The sequence below is a fragment of the Ciona intestinalis genome, chromosome 9 (assembly GCF_000224145.3).
Source record: "Ciona intestinalis chromosome 9, KH, whole genome shotgun sequence".
In the NCBI taxonomy this organism is placed as follows: Eukaryota; Metazoa; Chordata; class Ascidiacea; order Phlebobranchia; family Cionidae; genus Ciona; species Ciona intestinalis.
The window spans coordinates 5,445,721-5,469,186 of NC_020174.2; the positions used below are offsets into that span (position 1 = coordinate 5,445,721).

Below are 23,466 nucleotides of genomic sequence, written 5' to 3' on the forward strand. Positions count from 1 at the left end.
CCACAAGCGACCAACTAATGCACAAAATACACCTCAGGGCATTTAATGTAACGAGACAAAAGTGCGAACTCTCAATTTCCTGCCGCGAAAACTATTTTCATTCCAGGTCGTAGAGAAAGTCAACTAATTAAAACTGACAACCCTGTAATATGTATCCGCTCTATTACAATAAAACAATAACCGCCGGCGAAACGGGTGTGTCGTCAACTGTCCCAAAAAACGTGTCGCTCGGAGTTTTAAAGGCAAATCTGGCAATTAAAACTAGATCGGATCGACTAAACAAGGCAGTTGATGTAACATGCTATGTTGAGATCGACTAACTGCTTCGAAGTCAAGTCTCAATGGAGGTTAATCCGCTATTGCTTTCCGGATAACCATGGGATCGTCTCGATCTCCTTTGCTAATCTTCCTCAATTGTTCCAGTTCTACGTCTAACGTGACTACAAGACTGATTCTCTGTTCGCTCTCCACTCTGCGCGACAAGTGAACGAACATTTTTTCACGTCCACGAGATGTGCGAGGCGATAAAAAACGCCTGCTTGCGCCACCAAGAAAGAAACGCGAAACCCCACGCCCTTTCTCTCTCAATTTTCAAAGTAAGTCTGCCAGGCGAGCGTCTTCTGCTCAATATCGCTTGGTTCAACTGAACCCAGCCTCTCTCCAGCTACGTCGCATTCCCCGACGGCCATTATCGCCCAAAATTGGCAAAGCGACACCGCCGCCAAAACATAATTTCGAAATACAAACTCAATTCGAAATGTGACGATCTGTCGGTGTAATAGAAAGCAACTGAACCCTCTCCGTTTCGCGAAACCACAGAGGCGAAGAGTCTAAGCACTTTCTCTTCTAACAGAATGAGGTCAGGTATTTATAAAACAAATGAGAGTCTCAGGCTATAGCTTTGTTCTATCTAGTCCACGTTAAGGCGTTAGCTTAGCACTTGTCTGTTTTCTGTCACAAACGTCCATGTTTACATCATATTGGCCATGAACCATTGTCAAGTCCATTATCTCTGGCTGACTTGGCTCCCGTGGTCTGCGGCCCCAAAATACAGTCATTTCCTTGAAGATTAAAGCGGGACCTTTGAGCTGTGTTATGATTGCCACCGGTACAACGACGCCCGGAAAGCAACCCTAAATCCCGCACCTGGTGAAGTGGTAGCAGTAAATAAACTACACAAAACATTAACTCCTTGTACTTTGCTATGGTCAAACAGACGAATCAAGATAACATATCAAACCATTCATTTACGGCTCAACTGAGATGACTAAATTCGAACGTTATATTGTATTACAATGTTTGAAGAACGGCGCGCCCGAAAACTTTGATTAGCGACGACTACGACGCGGGTTGTCGCATCGACAAGGGTGGTTACCAATACCTCAATGTAGAGAAAGAACGACTGGACAGTTCAGAGTGATCTCTCGGTCATAAACCCGATAGTGACATCATCATATAAGGCTGGAGAGCGCCTGGTCACCGCGGCGGACAACACCGGAAACCACAGCACGAACGACATCGCCATTTCTATTACACATACGATCGCATCTATAAGTGTACGGGACGCGTCCGACAGTAACAGGTCGCCGGTTCGTCGGTAAGCCATGCAATTAATTCGAATTCTAGATCACCGCTGACCGCGATCCCGCGCTTATTATCTGGTTTAATTCTCTGGTCGCACGGACAATTGCTAATTGTTGCGAAACAATTGTGAGCGGACGACTTAGCGAAATTAACTGGAGCAGTTCTCCCAAACGTCCCGGCGAAATATTTTCTAGGCTAAGCAAACAGCAACCACTGGTCGAGTCATAAACGCCAAGAAACAGTTGTTGGGACAAGCGCTTCGGTCCGTTTGTACGCGAGACCGCTTACCACTTTATGGCCAATATAACACTGGTCAAAACGTGTATACTAACTTGTAAAATAATTATCTACTCGACACTCTACGTCGGTTTAATGAGACATGTACAGTGGTGTTTAACTATCGAGGCTGTTATCGTTGACCAGTGCTTAACAGTCGTAAACAGAAGAAAGTAAGTGTGCCATAATTGAATTTAAACGGCTACTACTAACATACACTTGACTTCTTTTGTTAGATTGCCACATTCGACCGTTGTTCACAAGAGTTGTTTAAGCGTTTTAACCATTTAATGTTACCAGTTTGACAATCACAAATATAAAGTGATGTTATAATACGTGGTACGCATTTTGATACCAATATAATAGATTTTTTCACAGCAACTAATGCATTTAAACCTAATATAAGATCAAGAGAAGACAAATTGGATATAAAAAGTCCCCGTGACGTCACACCACTCACGTGATTTAAAACCACGTAATGAAATTTTAATGTGTAAACATTACGTAATGGGCCAGTAGTTTACTGCGTAGCACCAAAGTGAAAATATAAAGCACAAAAACTAAAACGCACAAACGGATACTAAATCACATATCCTTGTTTTCGCAGATACTAATTATTTTGGCATGTTACTTGGTACCTACAATACATCATGTATTCTTATAGATGTGTTTTTAACAAGTTCGTTCATTCGCATGCTAACATTTATTCAAACAACACCAATATATCTCAAAAGGTTTCTGTTTTAATGAAACTCTGCTGCAACTGATGACATACGAGATCGCAATTCGAACGTGTGGGCGGACAGCACAAAATACTCCGTAACTTGGAACTGTCTTGACCTTTTTAATACAACCACACCCACGCTAACTTAAAATCACCTTCTTAAAACACCTCAACCACTCCTGCATCTTGACCGTTTTTTTTTATAATAACGGAGGCCACAACAGTGGCTTTGCTTAAGCAGTCCGTTGTATGCGCGCAATTAGCGTTCTCACGCCCCTGTGGGATTGTAAGGTCTAAAATTATACGCTGGCGGATGTTGCAGTCATAACCTTGTAGTTTATCACTGAACTCGGACTAATAGGTTAGATAAGCAAAATAAACGAAAGTTTTCAACGCAGTGCAATGGCAACAAACATTCTTTGTTAGTACTTGTTCCCTAGGGCTTGAATGTCAAGTGTAATTGCCTTTTCATGAAATTCTCGCTTAACACGAAGTCTGTTTTATTTAGCGATAAGATCTTAGCAACGTGGCAAGTGATAACATACAGGGGTTGGGTGAACTTGATATTTAACATAACAGTGGTTTTAACTTAGATTGCGGCGTGGTTCCAATTTACATTCGACATTCCTTAATTTTTTCTTTTTATTATTACGCGATAAAGATAGGTACGATCGTATGTATACTAAGGTATTAGTAAATCCAAGAAACCGATATAAATTCAATCGTGGTGTTACTTGAGCGCCACCTCGCGACAAACTACACCGACGTTTACTATAGCCACAAAAACCAGTTTAAAACAACGATTTACCAAAACGATTTTCAGTGACATTGACAGTAAAACTTTTTTATTCAAATTTTCTTTTTAAAAGAAAATTTAAAAAATATTGGAAACAGGTTAAAGTTAAAAAAAATTAAAGTAAAAAAGCAAGAAAACTAAAATCAAGGTATATTTTGTCAACTGTAACCAATCTTTCATATAAAACAGATGTATATACATGCTCGTGCCCAATATGCCGGTCTATTAGTTAAAGTAAAATTACGAATGTGTCAGCCCAATGGACATTATTGCTTGTTCACGCTCAACCAGCCGTCTGTCTCTGTGGCGCAATCGGTTAGCGCGTTCGGCTGTTAACCGAAAGGTTGGTGGTTCGAGCCCACCCAGGGACGACCTTTTAGTTTTTCGGGGGGCTATACATCTTCAATATTATGGTTCTGTGGGGAAAGTCGCGAAGATACAGATTTATAATTATTTAAATGTTCTTTGTTTACTACCACATGGGACGAGAAAGTTGAAGGAAAAGGTTTCTCATCTTCCCCACCCTAGTATATAGTATTGTTGGGTAACATGGGATATTGTTTGCACCTAATTCACATATTTTTGCGTGATCTTGTACAAAGTGAGTGAAAATTGGTTATTCGGAAACTAACTACGTAAGCGTATCTGTCTGGCTGTATGTTTTAAACAAATTACCTGATATATTTGGTATTAAAAAAATTACCATAAATTGTTGGTGCCTTTTAACTGCAAAGTTTTAAACACCTTAAAAGATATCATTCTATACAACCAAGCACTTTATGGTTAATTTATACTTCAGTCGCGTGGTGGCAACAAGGAGGCCATATATAAAACGTCGGGTATTATTATTTCAATTAATTAAACACCCGATTACGCCAAAACAAAACAACCAAGTTAAAAACGCATCCTCTTTACCAAATAACAAACTTTTCAATGCCTTTTAAGGGGTAGTGAAATACAATCGCAGCAATAGTTAACTGCGCTGTTTCGGGCAAACATAATGCGTGTAATCAAATTAAAACAGGTAAAATGAAATATAAATATTCGAATGTGCATTCTAAATTAAATTTATATTTGTATATTCAAATTTTAACAGTTCAAATAGGATTTAAATATATGCAGTACTTCACAACTTGTTACGACTTACGTGGATAATGACAAGGCGCCGACCTTCAGAAACAGACTTTTGGTATCATTTCGAATTTTAGTAAAATCGTTCTTTAATCACAGTACTTTGATTGTATAGTATACAAATTGATACAGAATCAACCAACATATATATAGACTTATGTATGCAATGGAAAGGCAACTTAAATGTATATTTGAAAAGCAAGACAGAAAGTTTATGCAAGTAAGTTTAAATACCAAATTAGGAAAACTATTTGCAAAATTACCTTAAACAGCTAAAAACACTTGTTTGTTAAAAAAAACTACTAGTGCGCCCATTGGAAAGTACGCCGTTGAGAAAACGAGCGCACGAACCCCACTATATTCGTGTCACGTGAGCGCGTCGGAGCGTTACATTACGTCATTTCACTTCAGCTAAATACAGACACGGTTGCTCTCACAAGTCAGAACACTAAGTATCGAGACAACAGCTGAAACACAGAGAGAATTAGTAACAGATTTTTCTCAGACAACTAAACGTCGTATTATAATGCTTTGTGGTGAGTTAATAAACCTTTGTGATTTATTTGTTAATGATTACTGCTGTTTAAGACTGGTTTTATTTCTTATCAAATAAACTTTTCATTGCAATAAAACCTGCTTTTTGTCTCCGCAGCAACCGGTTCACCAATTGCTAACCAGCTCAGCGGAAAAGACGATAGCCATACCAACCAACAACCACTCAAAGTTCAAGAATGCTCTGGGAAGACACGACGCAGATCTTCGAAGCCACATCGTGTATCCGTCACTTCAGAAATACAACGCATGCGAATCGAACGACAAGTTAGCAAGGGAAGCAAAGGCACTGGAGCATTTTTCGATAAAGAATCAAGTATGAGTAAAATCGTACAAGAAAATGAAAAGTTCTGTGCTAGCTACCAAAGCGAGAAAACCGAACTCATTAATTTTTTAACTGACGAATTAGATTTTGAAAAAGATTTGGTGCAAGAAGTTATCGGACAACCAGTGATAACGGAGCCAGAGGAAAGCACCTCTTTTACTGGGCCAACGTCTTGTTCAGTTGAACTTGTTGGGCTGAACGGCCATTTATGGAGCGGAAGTAGCACGATAAAGGTGCAGCTTACTACAGTTTCCGACCTCGTTATGTGGAAACTAGTATCAAGCACCAAAGTAATCTATGTTTTCGGCATCGATTATAACGGCGATTATAAATATGCGACAACGAACGGTGAAAGCGAAAAGGTTCGTTTCTACACGGCCACTACTTCACCGACCGCAATCGACTTGGACAACAACGACGACCTAAACGACCCAAGAGCATTCAAGTTGGAAGCTGACCCCTTGTCAGGTTATGACAGACTAGTACCAGCCATGTATCCGACCCTAGGTGTTACCCGTGGTGCCAACAATCGGTTGTACACTGAAACACTCGATAGTAGCACCGACAATTGGGTTATTAATACCTTGTAACACCGCAATGGTAAAGGTGAAATACCTCTGTTTGCTATGTTGTTCAATGTATTTATTTTTAATTATTTATTTATTTATTGTGATTTCCAATCATCACTTAGGTGTATTTGTACGTGGTGATATCCACAGTAACGATCGGTCCCTGTATATAGAATATGATTTTTTACCACACAGATTAGTCTGATGTACTATACTGGGAAACTAAGTTCTCGTTACAATGACAGCCGATTTGTAAAAGTTTTGGCAAAACAGGCCAACACGTCACAGACTGTGCTGTGGTTTGTAAACGTTTCACACGTTTGTTACTGAGGTTTCTTTTTTGTACTTCGAACATTTTACTTTAGCGAAATAATATTATGATTGTAATAAACAATACTGTTGTATACATCAATTGGGTGCTTTACATATGTAATTACTCGCCAAGCAAAGCTTTAGAAATATTTGATTTGTTTAGACAGACATATTTAAGAGGCAATCATACCGCAGCGAATCACAATGTAAACAACACCCTGGAGAGGCGGTATGCTACGTCACACATTCCTCAAACACAGTAATTACAAGTAGCTGTGGGAAGCAAACGTGAAGAGTGAATGAAGTCGAAACCCCCTACGGCAAAATAAACCAGTAATACAACAGCCGGTATATTACAATACAGGGCATTACTCGTTTTAGAGGTGCTACATGTGTTCACCAAATCGTATGTGAACACAACTGCTGTCACGAAAAATTAAACACATATTTTTATTCGTAAATTAGCAAACGATTTCAGATTTTATTTTTCGATGTTAGTATTTGTACAAAGCAGCTACTGTATCGAATCCGAAGGTGACATGAGTGTTTCATCACATTTTCACGCAATAACAATAACGTTCAATCGGTAATCGGGTGGAAAACCGAAACAGATGACGCAATAACGCAACTATGTTCGTGGGGTGAGAAACCAGGCCACGTGTTATCGTGATGCTATCCACGTTGGCAAAAACAGCGATGGAGAATTGATCTTAATAGTTTTTCGGGAAAAATACCCGAAAATCCTGAAGGCGCTTGAACCAGGATGGACTTTCAATAAAAGGAGAAAGGAATATTTGTTCGGTAAACAGGATAAGGGCCGGAAACAGGAAACCAATTTAAATTGCTATCATGACCGTCATGGGTGACTTGCGATGTCGCGGATTATTAGCGGCGCCCAGGGGTTTATACTGGGGGAAATACCCGCAATAAGCTCCTAACTTAAACCCGATCTCGAATACAGTGTTATGATAGGAAAATACCAGTAATAAATCAACCCAGTAATTTAACACTTGGTTTGGACACACAACGTCACAACAAATGTAACCATGGTTGGTCGTTGTGCTGAAAACGCATTTAAATTACAATCACGCTATATTACGAACGTTTTTACTGTACAAGGAAACTGATTTATTTAAATGACAGCTTTCATTTAAATGGCATTTCTACGATTACATTTCATAAACTAACCAAGTGTGGAATGAATGAGTCCCCCAGTTAGCTCACGTTTTACTTTGTGGTTGAATATTTTTACTACTGCCAAGTCTGTATTTTGCATTTGTAATTCCTTTTACACCATCTTTGCTACGTGTCGCAATGATTTATAGTTTCGTTTGTCACCTGCTACGTTTCGTACAATGCGTAATCATAAAAACTAATGACGTCAATGCACATTACACACGCACACACAATACACGCCGTGAAAGGGGTCTTTATAAGTCACAATGATTAATTTTAAATTAGGCTGTCAAAGTTGCGTCGATGCGTAAAAGTAGGACGATTGACTAAAATGTCATCCCCATATACGCAACATGCGGTATTTACGTCTATGGTTTATGGGTTAAGTGCGTGAAACGTTATATGGTTCATAATGAAAAAACGTCATTTTCAGGAAACTTTTATGCCACCATTAATTATATTGTTATTTCAGCTCCCGCATTCGGTAACTGGGAGTCTACGTCAAAATAATTAAACAAAGTCGACGCATGAAAAATTTGCATGCATTGTTAGATATTAATAACGAGTTTAAACGGGTATTGAATCGTATTTCCTAATATGCAGATGGTTTTCAATAATATTGTGACGCGTGTCCGCGACCGTTGTGTGAATCATAAACAATGGTTGAAGGGAACTTATTCGGCCTATATGATACGCATGTATGGAGACAGACTGGGTGATCGTGTGCAATTTAGCTTTGTCTGCACAACATCGCATCAAAGTGCCGAAACATTTATAGTAGGGTGGGGGGAGACAGGACACCTTTAGCACATAATATCCAAATATTCTGATTGTGTCTTAAACAATATACTTTGTCTATACGGAAGTCGTGGGGATATGGTTTAATAATTCTTTGAATGTTCTTTGTTTGCTGTTCCTTGGAACGGAAAAAGAGAACAAAAAGTTGTCCCATTTTCCCCCACCCCAATACACATGACGACTTCTTATCAAAGTAATTGATAAACCCATTCAATATGGCTCTGATTTAGTGTTCATGAAATTGGACAATTCTCGTAACAAAATACCAGTCAGGATTAAATGCTACAAAATACGTAACCGACTAAAACCAAATCCAACGAATCGTTTTATATTAGATGTTATTTCACCCAAAGTGACAACCGCAGTTTCGTATTTAAATAGAACCTTCTATTTTGAGCGTATAGTAGCGCAGTGTCGGAAGTAAATAAAGAGAACAAACGGTATAGGACCAAAATACCGACTGGTCAGTCTACACCGCGGATGGAGTGTGCGGATTCGGTATTACGTAAAATTAGGCCAAAAATAAAAGTCAAGCCCTGGGGCGAATTGACAAAACAATTAAATGACGTGGCAATGTCTTGCCTGCAGCATTATTGTTTTCCAAATTTAAAGATTCTAAAAATACATTGTAAAACATACGTATGATGAGGTATAGAAGTGTAAAAAATTCCATGTAACGTAAATAGCTTAATTATATAGTAGGGTGGGGGAAGATGGGACATCTTTAGCACATAATATCCAGATATCCTGATCGTATTTTAAACAATTAACAACGGTCTATGGGAGCCGTGAAGATATAGATTTATAAATATGGTTGATTGTTTATTGTTAACTGCTAAATGGGACGGGGAAACAGAGTTAAAAGGTGTCCCATCTTTCCCCACCCTAATATACAGTGTCCCATCTTTCCCCACCCTACTATACTCTATTACATAATTGCCATGATCGTGTATATGGGAGCCGTGTGGATACAGTTTTATATTTCTTTAATAAACGTTCTTTGTTTACTAGCAAATGAGACGAGAAAAGTGAATAAAAAGTTTTTTTTGTTTGTTTACAAAATAATGCAAGTTCCGGCAATAAATTGAGTTACGGAAGTGCGTATTGTTGTATTTACTTCACACGGTGTTTCCACTTATATAGTGTGACATGACACACATTTATAAATAAACCTGCACGACATTTTAAGCTACAACTAACATGACCGTAGTTGGCGCGCGTTATATAGACGTGTTATATCATCAAGGTGCATCACTAAACTGACTTCGTTTTTAAATAGTAAAATAATTACGTCATTTGGTGATTGTGCAAACTGCTAAGTTTCTGAGCAAAACAAAGTCGTTTTGCAAAGCAGGCGGTTTATACCCACAATTCAGCGACACACATGGGAAAGGGTAATTTTGGGTAAAATTGTAAAAGAAGATTCCAGCCGCTACTTACTGTTTTAGGCCGACAAAAACTTTAAACAAACATTTTCCCTAGAAAGCTGACGTCACAGTTTCCCGTAGTTTTACTCTTTATTTTTTATCTTCCTCTAACCATAGAAAATTGGGACAAGGGGAATACTGTAACTGATGCTTTCACATGCAGTAAACGCTTCCTCATTGAAGGGACTATAAGTAGAGTAACTTTGCAGCATATCTTCACACCGAATTTTATAAAGACGAAAACGACATCGACACAAGAAAGACTCCGACAAAGTCAACATGCCAGGTACGAGTAATATGGCTGTGCTTTAGTATATAGGTTTAAATAGCTAGGTTTTATGGTGATTAACAAAGAATGAATCCACCAGATACCAAAGAAACAAATACACTTGAAGCAGAAGAAAAAGGAAGTTTGGAATCAGGACCTGCATCATACTGCGGCGACAGCAGCGACGGACAATGTAGTTGCATTGACGAGGAGGAAGACTATGATTGCGTGGACGGAATTATCAATCAGCTCCAAAAGATTCGCTGCAGGGTGGAACTTAAGCTTCCACGAGCTGAGTCGCCATCATATGTGCTCACAGGAAAACGAACGGTCAAAGTAGCGAAAGTGCAATCAGACCTGTACTATTGGAAGTTGGTTTCTCCAAGGGAAATCGTGTACATATTCGGGATCGAAATTGGCCCGGACACGTACAAGTACGCTACCTGCTTGGGTAAAGGGAAAAAACTGAAATTCCTCGAGTCAGATGTCAATCTTGCTGATATTGATAACGACGAAAAGAGCACAATAAAAGACCCGAGAGCATTTTTCCTTGAGACTGATACCTCCGCGGATAAATGTTGGTTAATTCCCGCTATGGATCAGAGTCTGGTCGTCACTCGTGGGCCCCACAACGTAGCATACACATTTCCACGAGATGCAGAAAAGGAACAGCACTGGGAAATCATCGATATGTGATTATTAAAGGACATGCACTTTTGTACAGCATTCAAACGGAAACATATTTACGAATTTTGTTTTGCTTTTTAAAACGACACATTTTTTGTAAATAAACAGGTTGTTTTGAATTTAAATAAAAGTTGTAAAAACGCTACAGTATATGAACAGTGAAATGGCTTAAAAATATGTTGGCTCTTCAAAATAGCGGATGCTTTTTATTGTTCCACGTTTATAGTTTTTTATGTAAACAGAGAAGACAATAGGTTTTAGTCCATCACTAAAAGACGACCTGGCTTGGTGCCGTGGCACATTGGTTGCGAGATCTATAGCCAAGACAATGTCGATATAAACCATAATATTGAGGTCAATCAAATAATTAAAAACATTCCCACAAAGTTACAACTGTGCAAGGTTTATAAAACACAACGCCAGTATTTTACGATTGTCGCTGTCACGCGAAATAAATTAATTGAAATTATTCTTAAGCGAGTAGGAAACCGGTTACAGTAACATCCGATGGCAGGAAACGATGTTAGTTAAATGAAACTGGATGCCATTGTAAAAATAGTACAAGTACATGAAAATAAAACGTTATTTTGAGGCCGTGTTGACTCACAGCAGTCTAACTTTAGAAAGCAAATTTAGCAGCACGATTTTTGCTGCGACTTTTATTCAGTTTAAATATAGCAAGCAGTGACAGGATGAATGAAAATTTTCCAACGTCAATTTCTATACTTAGTAGGCTGGGGTGAGATAGTCAATGCTTTTACTGTCTTTTATCCAACTTACCCCACAGTAACTATGTTAAGTACGCGTCAATACCACGGAAGTAAAGTGAACCTTGAGTAATATTTACCAAAGCCAAAGCCCTCGGAAATGAGGTATAGCTGACAATGCAGAAAAAATTTCCTCAGCGTACAACAACAATTTCCGCGTTAAACACAACAAACAAAACGTCACTGACCGAGGCCAAAGTCCACAATACCAAATAGAGAATTAGTTCCAGGACAAAATCTACCCAATCAAAACGTCAATTTCCATTCCTAGAATTCTCAATACAAACTGGATTCTGTATATGAAGTATGAAAGTAAAATGTAAGAACAACTGACAGGATCAATCAATTGTTTGAACACGTAAATGTAAAATCGTAAAATGTATCTAATGCTTTGCAACTCGAGTTTACGTCAAGGTAACGAATGTTTTATTGCACTACTAACATATAACAATGGTGCATACGCTGCAGGGTGTTTGTAAATCAAAAAAATGGATTCAGATTATAGTGAAGAGAATAAAATAACAACCAAGTAATGGTTAAAAGCCATACACGGTAAAAAATACCCTTTTTAATCGATCACAGACGTGATTTTATTAGAATTTACGTACGGGTTTAACCAATGTTATCTAATTTCTCGCGTAGTAAACAGCAAAGCCACAATTTTAAGAAATATCAAACAACCGGTGATGAAATAACAGGAAATTAATCAGTGCAGGTACGTCATCTCACCACTAACGTACTTCCCCACAGTTAGCGAGATATCACAGGCAATAAAACACGTATGTACTACCAGCAACTCTTGAGTGGGTTTTTAAAAACGTTAAAAACAAAAACATAACACTTTTGTCCTGAGATATCAAATGCGAAATAAACATTATGCAACAACTGGTGTAACTGGTCAATCAATTTACGCAGTATGAATGAATGCGCTTAAATGTTATTCGGGTAAATTTTGATTGAAGTTATGTTGCGGGAGCGATATCTTGCTTCGTTGCGCCGTCTAGCGACTCGTAAATTTCGTGTCGCTGAAAATGTTGTTCGATCTCTTCAAGCGTTCGGCCCTTGGTTTCAGGCAAGAGGAAAACGGCGTATAGGATAATGGTGGCGCATACACCACCAAACATCCAAAACGTTGCTTGACTTGAGGTAGCTTTCTGGTAGGAAAATAGAGAAAATAAGCAACAATTTTAAGATCTGAGCCACCAATTGAAGGAACGAATGTAAATTATGAATCCTCGCATGGAGGGACAACAGTAGTTGTTGTTTCAGACACCTTGTGTCCGCTGTTGAATCACCACATTTTAAACTTTGTAAGTGAATTATGGATTTTTATTTATAGCTTTACAATATGCACAAAACCCATAGAGCACCTCTGAAATAAAGAAATTATTGTAAAGATGCTTAATCAAGGACACACACCCACTAAGTGACAGTGTGTAGCCCTAAACCCATATCCTCTGGTTTAGAATTGACCACAAAAACTAAAGGCCAGGTTAATGAATAAGAAGGTACTGACAGAAAACTTACAACTAAGTCCTGGAATTCTTTGGTGGTTATAAATGCAAAGAACAAGTTAAAAGTTGTGACTAGACCCCCACATTTGGCTCTTCCACGAAGAGGTATCAGCTCTGCCATTAACACCCAAGGAATAGGACCCAAACCAAGTGAAAATGCCACGATGTAAACCATCATGCTGGACAGTGCCAGCCAGTTAAGGTTTCCTGGAAAAGTAGGTTTTACTAGTACAGGAACAGTGACTTCTATTGCCAAAAACAGAAGTTCAAGCAGCTTAACTGCTGTCAAAATGATTTTTGGCACCGGTACCTTGAGTTCTATTGTAAAACACAAAGGCTTATGCAGCTAAACTGCTGTCAAAATTATTTGCTTCTGTAATGTATGTAGGATTTGGATGACATACCTTTGTGTCCAGCATAAGTAAGTTGGAAGTATAAACCAAAAGCAACCATGCTCAACGCCATAACACCTCCACTAAAGCCAAGAAGCACACGGCGCCCTAATAAGAAAATAATAGTCATTTAGAAGAAAACCCAATGTTGCTTAGCAGATTAACGAACCAGTTCGATCAATAAGCAGGCACGACACGGCAGTAAAAACAACTTGTATCCCAGACACCAGCAAAGAGGCCATGTACAACTGTGTAGCCGTCTTGAAACCAGCAGTCTTTAAATAAAGTATTTGTCAGAAAAAGAATAAATGTAACTTATTTATCCTCGCATGGCAGGCAACGACAGTTGTTTAATAAGGTAAAGTACAAGTATATACCAATGTATTGGAAGTGTAACTTGATGTATTACAGGCGTTAACTACCACAAATTGACCAAGTATTTAACCCCATAGCAATAGAATTTTTATGTGGATGGACCATGTCTTGTTTGTACCAATCTTCTACCATGCTTGTTGTATGGTGAATTTAAAGGAATTATTTTCATGCAAAGCCTTGCCTCAAAAATGGTATGAAAGTAAAACATGACGCAGTTGATCCCACTGAACTGCTGCAAGAACATTGCTAACACACTGAGAAAAAGAGGCCACCGAATAGAAGGAGTGGTGAATATTTCAACCCAGGATGCAGATTGAGCGTTTGCGTTCAAACTATCCCGAATTCCCTCCAACTCACGCTGAATGTTGGTCTGTGCATTGGAGCTTGTATTAAATAGATCAAGCACCGAATTAAGGGCAAGTAAACAAAAAAGATCTCAATTCGAGCAGACACGACCATTTGGAGCAAAATGAAAACAAGTCGATGAAATAAAACTAAGAAGCCATACAGGACAAAATTACATTTTTTCCTCGAACTTTCTGCAGTGAGATGGCAGCTTCAATAGGCTTGTTATCCAAGATGAGATACTGAGGTGCTTCTGGTATAAAGAGACAAGCAAACACGAACACTACAGGCACACAACCGAGAAACAGTGGCAGCATACGCCATGGTAACTGTCCTATTAAAAACATAATATAAGTTTTTAAACAGTACTGGATATTTTGTTTAGGAAACATGTACAGAGTTGTTGTTTTAAATTAGTTTATGTTGTTTAATATACTACTAATAATGTATTACATACGCATGATTGTTAATTTGTGTGCTGCCATGCCTAAAATACATGATTGAAAAGTGTTATTCTGATCAAATGATAATGAGGATAGTAGCTGAAGTTAACATGTCTAATTGGTTTTAAATCATAAAATGAATGATTACCCCAGCATGCCGGGATGGTGGCACAGGATTAGGTGTTAGTGATATAATGAGGATCTAAATATTAGATGCAAAACTAGAGTAGATGCAATTTGAAACTACGAACAACTTAGTGGGTAACTAGCACAACGTAGTATGCACTACAGATCATAATTACTTTGAAAAACTTTTTTAAAACCAAGATTAGGAAGAAAATGGGTCTGCAAAATTAAAGCTTTGACAGACTAGCAAAAACTACTGCATGCCAAGCTACAATACCAACTACGCAAACCACTTCTTACAACTACAGAGTATTTGTCCACTGCATAACATAACTACTGTTTTACCACATGAACAAATTATACCAGCTACAACACAAATGATTGCTTACATGCAAAATGAAAGGAAAACTAACAGAATCAACGGCACCTTGTTGACTAAGCAAGCAGCATTAGTAAATTAACTTGCATACAAATATACCAACCAGCTGCGTAAGCCAGAAATACACCAAATGTGATTCCCAGTTGGTTTCCTGAACCAAGCAGCCCACGTAGACCTTTGGTTGATATCTCACTTACATAGGTCTAAATAAAATGGTAAATCCAATGCAATATTTACATACGACATATCATATGTCTCTTACAATGGGTTTCGCAAACAGGCCACGCTAAACAACTTTTTTCATGTGTTACTCCAATTATTCCAATTCGCGTTAGGTAACATAGGCTACTACATGCGCAAAAGTTCACAGCACGAATACTCTAAATTGCCCTTTACAGGTTATATGAATGCCTATCTTGCCACAACAAGCATACTCTTGTCTATTTCAATATTGCTGAACATAAATATTCGTAAACAATTCTTGTGATATATATTAATATATATATATGTGATTGTGCCTCAGATGTTTGTGCCAAAAACTTTAATGTGCAATGTGGTGTAAAGTAGGGACTTACAGGGACCACAAGTGATGTGAAAGCCATGGCAATTCCAGTTATCACCCTCCCAGCATATACCATCCAAATATTTGTAGCAAATGAGATAAGCTGCAAAGTTGTGGTACAAATTAATAGGGTCCAATGATTAAAAATAGATTTGTTAGATACGTTAAACAGTAGACACAATAAAAAAGATCGTTAAATTAGAAAATGTTGAAAGTATGTCAACTAGATAAAATTAGTCAAAGTAGAACCCTACTACAATGTGTAAAAACCATACAGACTTACATGCTATTAAAAAATATTACCAGAACAAAATGAGATTGCTAAATGTTTGCATTCCACCCGCAAGTCTTAAAAAACCCTAAGTAGGATGCAGAACAAATATCTGTGAATTAAAGAAAGAACCATACATAGGCTATACTTTTAAATATAATATACTGAAAAAGGTCCTGGAAAAGTTTAAAAACTAACCAGAAGTCCTCCAATGTAGGGTACACCTGATACAATCGCTGTCGCTTTCCTTCCAAAATGTTGCATAAATAATCCAGCAAAGCCACCACCTACCATACCTCCCAACATCAGCAGGGACTGTAAACATAAGGGGTAAAGTTAGGGGTGTCTGGCAGGTGACATATAACTATAAACCCTTTTGAAACAGACCAATAATAATAATAGAGTCGGCTACTTCAACTATTAATATGTCTTCAACAAACATATAGTTTGTTTTAACAAAAAAAAAAAAACGGCAAACGACAGTGAAAAAAAAAACAGTTCACAATGTAATAATATATATAGGCTATAATATATCCAGTTCAACTTTGTAAATAAGTTGGAACTTATGTTGTCGATATACAATATATACAAACACAATAAATAATATTATATTATCTTAATCCTAAACTTACACCAATCCATGAAGCTTCTGAAGTTCCCACATGAATGGCGTTGCTGGAATTATCCTTTTGCATGAGAGGTATCATAGGAGCTGAGAGACCCAACACCGTTCCTGTACTAACTGCACCTAAAATCATGATGCCAGAGTATATGAAGACAGGGATTTTGCTTCCATCACTGCAATGAAAATTAGGTGTGTAATATAGAAAAGAAGGAATTACCCTTGTCAGTTAAAACGTCATCTTAATTAAGCCCTTTGCTATGACTACAAAGTTTACTGAATAGAAGGAAGATTTATTATTTAGCAACAGAACTGTTGAGAAGCGTTACTCTTACAAACCAATCTAAACATTTAATATCTGACTCTTAGTTAACACAATTTAACCAATACAAGGATAAACATGTAATACTAAATACACAAAAATATCCAACAAAAAGAAGACTGTAACCTTACTTATTGAGATTAAGTTATAATTACACAGATAAGCAACTTACTCATAATTCCTGTCTTTTAACAATCTTGTTGATTCAATATTTTCATTGCTGTCTTCCATGCTGCAGAATCAGTAACACAGGTTTAAGATATGAATTAGGACTTGTGGTTTAATAAATGCTTTGCTGCAGCTATATCCAAACCACAAAAGTCTTTGCTTTATTCCAGCTATTTACAGGGTTAAAGCTAACATGGTTTCTGAAGATAAAAGTCGAAATGAAATATAAATTTAACATGAACTCTGGACTTATACATTGCAAATTTTAAACCATACAGAAAGCCTACTCTGAAAATATGCATGTTACGATCACGAGCAAATACACAAGTCAGCAACAGTAGGGCAATAAATGATTTATTGATGTTTGTATATAGGTCATGAAGCTGCATGCTGTAATATGCATTACAATACAGAATACACATTACCAAAATGACAACCTCTTTGTATTTTAGTCATGTAATACAACTCAACATTAGTAAATGAATATAAATACAGGTATAATAAAAACTTAAATAAACTAAGAGCTTTCACAATTTGCTTTTATGATTTTAAATAGACTTTCTGGGTTTGGCCTTTCTGCAGTTACTACACTTATATCTGGTTGGCTTGCAAATGAATGTGCAGTTGTTTCACCAATTGCAACGATTTTTGTTGCAGAGAAGTCTCCCTTCAGGGCAGATTGCCATGTGTTAAAGCAGAACCGATGACCTGATGGACTGAAAAAGGTAATAAAATCTGGTGAGCCATTCACTTCAACATAACTTTGAACTGCTTCATCAACGACTGGATTCTTAACAGTTTCGTATGCTGTTATGGTGTGGAATGGTATTTCATTGCAGGTCAAAACAGATGGAAGAGTTTCCCTTTTTAACTGTCCACATATAAACAATAGTGGTTGATTGTTTACTAACTTCTGCTCTTGGACAATTAGTTCCGCAAGCACTTGAGCATTTCCACTGTTCCCACCTTTGCTGATAAATCCTAAATTCTCAGCCATCTTTGCAGTAGATTCTCCCACAGCATAACAAGGTTTTGAAGCCCATAATTCAGACAGTGGTGTATCCAGAGACAGCTGTACAGCTTCAACAGATCGCTTGCTTGTAAATATGATTCCAGACCAAGAATCTGGTGCTGAAATTGCATCTTTAATTAAGTCACAATTACAGAAGTTAAAAGAAAGAACTGGAATAGAAGTTACATCACCAATTTTGTTGAGAGTATTAACATACTCATCATTACAGCCAGTTGAAGCTCGCATTAATACAATCTTCATGATTTCCCGAAAAGGTTACCTAAATCATATAATTAATAGCCTTCATTAGACCAGGTGATATTGTAGCCTGGATAATGTTGTTTTAACTTGTCAACTGTTATGCTATGTTCAGCTCTACCAAAGCCAACAGAATATCCATAAACAACGATCTTTTTACTGCTTGGTTCGTGCTTTATTCGACCACCACCAATGCAAATGGTATCGAAACCCAAAGCTTCAATTTTCGGACTTTCTTCGTCAAAAATGTCCGCGTGGTATTCCGCTTCCACCAAACCACAAATTATTATTTTTTCCGAACCTTTACAGCTGACTTTAATTTGAATGTATTTAAAAGTTCCTGTTTCAATTTTTACATCAGGTATTGCAGCCAATTTAGCTTGAACGCTCATTACAGAAGTGTTTTAACAATCTAACAAAATGTAATTAAATTTTCAATCATATATATTTCAACCATATATATATACCCTACTAGTGGGGTGGGGGAAGATGGGACACATTTTCATTCTTTCTTTCCGTTCCATTTGGTAGTAATAGTAAACAAACAACATTCAAAGAATTATAAAACCGTATCCCCACGACCCCCATAGACCATTGTTAATTGTTTGAATCGGTTTACTCGAATGCTATGTGCTAAAGGTGTCCCATCTTTCCCATCCTACTGTATAGAAAATTAGATAAAAATCAAAAATTACAATATAAACAATATACGAATATACAAATACATTTGGATGATTTGGTTCACCTGATTACTAATATAATTAAACGCCAATAAATTAAAATAGAGCTTGGTTACTTAGATACAATTTACGTTTATTTAAGAAGGTAAACGTAAATACACTTGAACAGAAATATAATCATGAAAATACCGTAAAATACACGTCTATTCTATTCTTCCGGCTTCTTTTTATCTCATATTCCGTCTCAGTCTACACCAGCATTGCAACATCGCCTGCTAAATAGATTTAGTTCTTTGAATTCCTATTAAACTAACAAGAAAACATATGCAATTTTGTCTTCAACATCTGGTCCCAGAACTACCGAAACTAATGATGATTCTAAAATGTTTCTTTTTTTAATCTTTTTATATTAAGTTTATGTTATTTTTTTCAAACTATAAAATTTATTCTTAAAGAAGTAAAATACTTTTTTACCAAAGTTTCTGATAATAAAAATACAACGTTTGTGGCAACTTATTTTTGGAAAATACTTTGGTTTGCAGTCTCTGGTTTGTTTTGAAAGTAAATTTGATCGAAACATTTTGTATGGGACGTGGTTTGTGTGCGCTAAAACATGAACCAGAGACAGTACACATCCTCTGTCCAGGAAGTTTTGCAAAAACTAGAAAATATATTCAAGGTTTCGTATGTTTTGATGTTGTAATTTTAGCTACGTTACGGGTTAAACATGTATATTGTTTCAGAATCAAAGCGGTTCTTCTTTCAGCAAAGACAGCACCATTGCAAGAGTGGATAATGTCATTTTTAAATGCAGTGTTGACTGGATTTCACAACAAAAGGTGACATGATGTATATTTTTATATATTAGTTTAAAGTAAACTGCCTAAGCCTATAGTCTTCTGCTTTCTAGTGCTGGACTGGAGTTTACAGACTGGACAAGACACTGTTGTTTGTATCATTGTAATTCTAGAATAATGGCATCGAACGCGTGGTTACTGTAACATATTCTGTCACATTGTACAAACATAGAAATAGTACATATACTGTGTAATATAAATTTACACCACCAACATCAGGTCTTAACACCAGTAGAAGAACTTGAGCTTATAGATGAGCTGTGTATGTACCTTCAACAACAAAAGCACGAATATGTTCGCTACAGGGTGTTTGAAGCTTTGTTTTCGATGGCTAGAGAAAGTGCACAAATGTATAGGTATGTTCATTTGTATACCATAGAGGCATAGGCTCCTATATATATGAAACAACATCTTTAAGTAGTAAAATTCATAAGTAGTATACAATATATTCCACTGAAAACACTATTAATTTTAAACAGACGTGAGGTGCTGTGCAAACTAGTCTCACTTGGAATTGCAGCAAAAGCCAGTGCTGTGTTAGAATGTGCAGCTTTGTGGATGAAGGTAAAAAGTCTGTAGCACTACTGCACTAGTCTGAAATCTAACATAACTATGTTTTATTTGTGGCTGGCAATTTGAACAACCCATCAGTGACCATTGGGTTGCAGCAATTGCCATTAATTGTCTTGCCCAAAGAAACATACACAATAGTGGCAGCAATGATGAATCAATGAGAAACATACACAATAGTGGCAGCAATGATCCTCTTTTCTTTTTTCTCACAGAGCTGTGATAAATCTCATGCCATTCATTTGGTGATGAGTTTGATTGAAGACTACTGTACACTGCAGAAGAACGGGACCATTGAGTTGAAATCTTGCTTGGAAGTTAGCCCTCGGTTTTGCTGCGTCTTTACCATAGCTCTGACCTCCAACTACACCATGATGTAAATACTTTTTCTTATGCCATATGTGCTATTTTCACAGTACCTTTAAAACACATACTTTTTCAGGGCAAGAGATAGGGCACAGGCAAAGTTGCAAAGATTTCCTGAACTCCAAGTATTAGATGTTGTTCAACATTGGTTATTAACGGAACCTACTTTATGTTTCAGTACTGCAACCCAGGTACCAAAGCTGTTGTACATTATTTTGAACCACAGTATTAATAAGCTGTTACTTCTGCTACCAGGCATAATGTAAATAACTTTTCAACGTCTCATCTGGTATAAAAAATGTAGTGCATTTCTGACGTTTCGTCCGCAGGTTGGCAGAAAAAAGTAGTGTATTTCCGATTTTAGGCAGTTTTTTTAAGCTGTTGAAATGTTATTTATGTTATGACTGACAGCAGAAGTAACAGAAGTAATTTCTTTGTATTAAAAGGCATCTATATTTTAGATGGACAAATTATGGAGAACTGTGATAAAAGCAACGCAAACTTTACCTGACAGTCTTGCACTTACACCACTCGATGGTTTAATCCAGTGGAGCGTGAAACTTCCTTTTTCCGACCAAGGTAGTCAAAACAAAATGGAAGTTTTAACTGAAGATGATGTTTCGTATTATACTCTACATTCCAAATTACACTATGCACTACTGAAAGCACTTTTAGCTTCCAAACCAGCACTGAAGGTATAGTTTTACTTTTAAAATACGTCAATGTTTATTAACCTACTTATATAAAATAGGGTGGGGTAATATGGGACATTTCATTCTTTTTTCTCTTTCCGTTTTGTAATAAATAAGAATATTTACGGAACTATAAAACCATAGCCCCGCGACTCTTGAAAGAGAGTTGCAATTGTTCTAAACACAATCAGCAAGTGTGAAATTTAGGAGCTGCCAATATTCCATCTTATTCTACAGTATTATAACAGGGTTTTATTTTTTAACTTTGTTTACAGCAGTGTCATAGTAATGTTATAACTTGCAGGCCATTGCAAAAGGATCAGTGTTGGGGAATCCCGACCTCCAGTTGTGGGGAAAACCCCAGGTTCATTCCCTGATTGGTGACCTCATGACCTTGTGTCCAGATTCCGATAAACCAAAGGCAGGAAGTCCAACCGAGCTGTCAATCAACCGATTCTCACAAATTTGTCAAGTAGGCATGACCATGAGAGTTCTTAACTGCACTAAAGGTGAAATTTGCTATTGTAAAACTTGTAGCATCCTTCGTCTTTTAATAGATACTTGATTTCCAATTTATATATTCTGCTGTATATTGTTTTCCAGATCAATTTCAAAGCCTTTCAGATCCTCTGCCTAAGACAAGGTAAATTTGAACTTTACTTGCAGCATTTTCCATGCAATAATACTGTTGTATAGCAGTAAACAGAAATTGTCATTACTTAGGCTTCTTGAACTGGTTGCGTACGGTTCAGCTCGCAGATCATCTGTGGATGAAGTTCCAATGGACATCGCACAAAGTTATTAATGTCAATGTACTCCATATGCATATCTTCATGTTCAAGGGTACTAGGGTAATGAGCCAAATATGGTGTATTCCAAGGTCGTTAACAAGGACTTCACCCATGACAAGGAATTTAGCCATATGGAATTAAAGGATTATACCAACTTGCGCAGATCTAATTGCTACACTACTATGTGGTTGATTGAAAATGTAGTTCCATATGGATTGGCATAAATACTTATACTTAGTCCAATAAGTGTAATGTGTGTGCTGTTCCCTGGTCCGCAGTTTCGAAATGGTGAAATAAACATATTATTCTTTATTCTGTTCATAATTGTTAAGAACAAAGTGGTCTGCTCTGTTAGAACAACAGTGTATATTCCAATCGGTGTTGTTAGCCACTTGTGGCGCTGCAGAACAGGTTAAGTACGTCACAATATAGGTGCAAGTCAATGCGTGTAATGTGACGACGGTAGAAACTGAGTTGTATACACTCTCATGTTGAAGAGAAATCCATGACGTGTTACTTACCAATGGGCGCCAAGCCTATACTACATAATATACTGGTGTATGGTGGAGTTGGGCATGATGTCATTTCCTTTCAAGTGACGATACTTCCTGTCTGCCATGGACCGCCCTAAACCGTTAACGCAACCAATAGCACAGCGGTTGCTGATGCACGACTATATCCTGCATTGTCTTAGATATTCTGTGTAGATGCTATGTGAATAAGACAATTATGTTACACCATTGTTAGGCGAGCACGTCTAAAGGGCTAATGTTCTGAGTCTATAAATCATTAGGGGTATAGTTATATTTACCTAACAATAAAAAAGAGCCAGGAAAGTCATAATTTATATCAAAACTTGTGAATATTGCCATTGCTAAAAAATAATCTGTATTACAATAGATTAACCGTTTACCAAATGCGATCAATAACAAATTAAATTTACATTCTTCAGCGTAGAGCAACGTGACTATGTTGGCGTGCGGTTTACTCGGGTCTCTATATAGCATGTAGGCGGATCATTTTGTGTGGGTATTTTAATCTATTCCGCATTGAAGGATGCAGTTGCGTGATTTATTCTTAATTAAGCGTTGGGACTGTATTTTAAGGTCACGCAAATTTCTTGTTACATTCGAACTTACAATTTTTGTTTGAAGATTTTGTAGTTTATTTAGTGTAGGTTATTTTACAACGAGATTTTGTTGTCGAAGTTATTATACTTAAAGTACCGTGGGAAAAGATGGGACACCTTCAGCTCGAAATAGTCAAATATCCTGATCGCATTTTAAACAATCAACAACGGTCTATAGAAGTCGTAAAGTTACCGTTTTG

The 23,466-nt window shown here is 37.3% G+C and overlaps 5 protein-coding genes and 1 non-coding gene across 7 annotated transcripts; 4 read left to right on the forward strand and 2 right to left on the reverse strand.

Annotated features, from left to right (window-relative positions):
- The first annotated feature begins 3,677 nt into the window (after positions 1–3,677).
- Positions 3,678–3,751, forward strand: trnan-guu. Its single transcript has one exon. It is a non-coding gene; the product is annotated as a tRNA-Asn (tRNA).
- Positions 3,752–4,904: 1,153 nt separating this feature from the next.
- LOC100187150 lies at positions 4,905–6,369 on the forward strand. Of its 2 annotated transcripts, none has more exons than XM_002128055.5 (2): positions 4,905–5,047; positions 5,164–6,369. In XM_002128055.5, the coding sequence occupies exons 1-2, from the start codon at positions 5,038–5,040 to the stop codon at positions 5,976–5,978; spliced, it is 825 nt and encodes a 274-aa protein (XP_002128091.1). In that variant the 5' UTR covers positions 4,905–5,037; the 3' UTR covers positions 5,979–6,369. The 2 variants fall into 2 exon arrangements, with proteins under 2 accessions (XP_002128091.1, XP_026691754.1); XM_026835953.1 differs by having other exon boundaries at positions 4,935–5,046; positions 5,160–6,369.
- A 2,795-nt stretch (positions 6,370–9,164) lies between these two features.
- On the forward strand, positions 9,165–11,621 carry LOC100181539. Its single transcript, XM_002128121.5, has 2 exons — positions 9,165–9,956; positions 10,039–11,621. Exons 1-2 carry the CDS (start codon positions 9,950–9,952, stop codon positions 10,632–10,634), a joined length of 603 nt encoding a protein of 200 aa, XP_002128157.1. The 5' UTR covers positions 9,165–9,949; the 3' UTR covers positions 10,635–11,621.
- A 174-nt stretch (positions 11,622–11,795) lies between these two features.
- On the reverse strand, positions 11,796–17,108 carry LOC100183912 (solute carrier family 2, facilitated glucose transporter member 8-like). The gene is made up of 11 exons (XM_002128575.5): positions 16,916–17,108; positions 16,432–16,597; positions 15,998–16,114; positions 15,542–15,631; positions 15,070–15,169; positions 14,195–14,352; positions 13,855–14,043; positions 13,468–13,573; positions 13,311–13,406; positions 12,920–13,113; positions 11,796–12,546 (listed from the first exon to the last, which is right to left on the reverse strand). The coding sequence occupies exons 1-11, from the start codon at positions 16,972–16,974 to the stop codon at positions 12,355–12,357; spliced, it is 1,467 nt and encodes a 488-aa protein (XP_002128611.2). The 5' UTR covers positions 16,975–17,108; the 3' UTR covers positions 11,796–12,354.
- A 141-nt stretch (positions 17,109–17,249) lies between these two features.
- LOC100179207 (uroporphyrinogen-III synthase-like) lies at positions 17,250–18,591 on the reverse strand. The gene has a single exon (XM_002128435.5). The coding sequence runs from the start codon at positions 18,182–18,184 to the stop codon at positions 17,429–17,431; it is 756 nt and encodes a 251-aa protein (XP_002128471.1). The 5' UTR covers positions 18,185–18,591; the 3' UTR covers positions 17,250–17,428.
- Positions 18,592–19,381: 790 nt separating this feature from the next.
- Positions 19,382–22,449, forward strand: LOC100186283 (uncharacterized protein C7orf26 homolog). Its single transcript, XM_002128188.4, has 10 exons — positions 19,382–19,540; positions 19,605–19,700; positions 19,938–20,074; positions 20,198–20,282; positions 20,504–20,664; positions 20,731–20,845; positions 21,116–21,349; positions 21,651–21,855; positions 21,950–21,989; positions 22,070–22,449. Exons 1-10 carry the CDS (start codon positions 19,475–19,477, stop codon positions 22,149–22,151), a joined length of 1,221 nt encoding a protein of 406 aa, XP_002128224.1. The 5' UTR covers positions 19,382–19,474; the 3' UTR covers positions 22,152–22,449.
- Positions 22,450–23,466: the final 1,017 nt, after the last annotated feature.

Excerpts from the sequence above, each read along its gene's own strand:
- LOC100183912 (XM_002128575.5), bottom strand. The coding sequence starts at position 16,974 with ATGGAAGACAGCAATGAAAATATTGAATCAACAAGATTGTTAAAAGAC. Across the intron at positions 15,170-15,541 it reads TCACATCACTTGTGGTCCCT|ACCTATGTAAGTGAGATATC; the intron begins GTAAGTCCCTAC and ends CATTTTATTTAG. Across the intron at positions 13,574-13,854 it reads ACTTTCATACCATTTTTGAG|ACTGCTGGTTTCAAGACGGC; the intron begins GCAAGGCTTTGC and ends CTTTATTTAAAG.
- LOC100179207 (XM_002128435.5), bottom strand. The coding sequence starts at position 18,184 with ATGAAGATTGTATTAATGCGAGCTTCAACTGGCTGTAATGATGAGTAT.
- LOC100186283 (XM_002128188.4), top strand. The coding sequence starts at position 19,475 with ATGAACCAGAGACAGTACACATCCTCTGTCCAGGAAGTTTTGCAAAAA. Across the intron at positions 19,701-19,937 it reads ACTGGATTTCACAACAAAAG|GTCTTAACACCAGTAGAAGA; the intron begins GTGACATGATGT and ends CACCAACATCAG. Across the intron at positions 21,350-21,650 it reads CTTCCAAACCAGCACTGAAG|GCCATTGCAAAAGGATCAGT; the intron begins GTATAGTTTTAC and ends TATAACTTGCAG.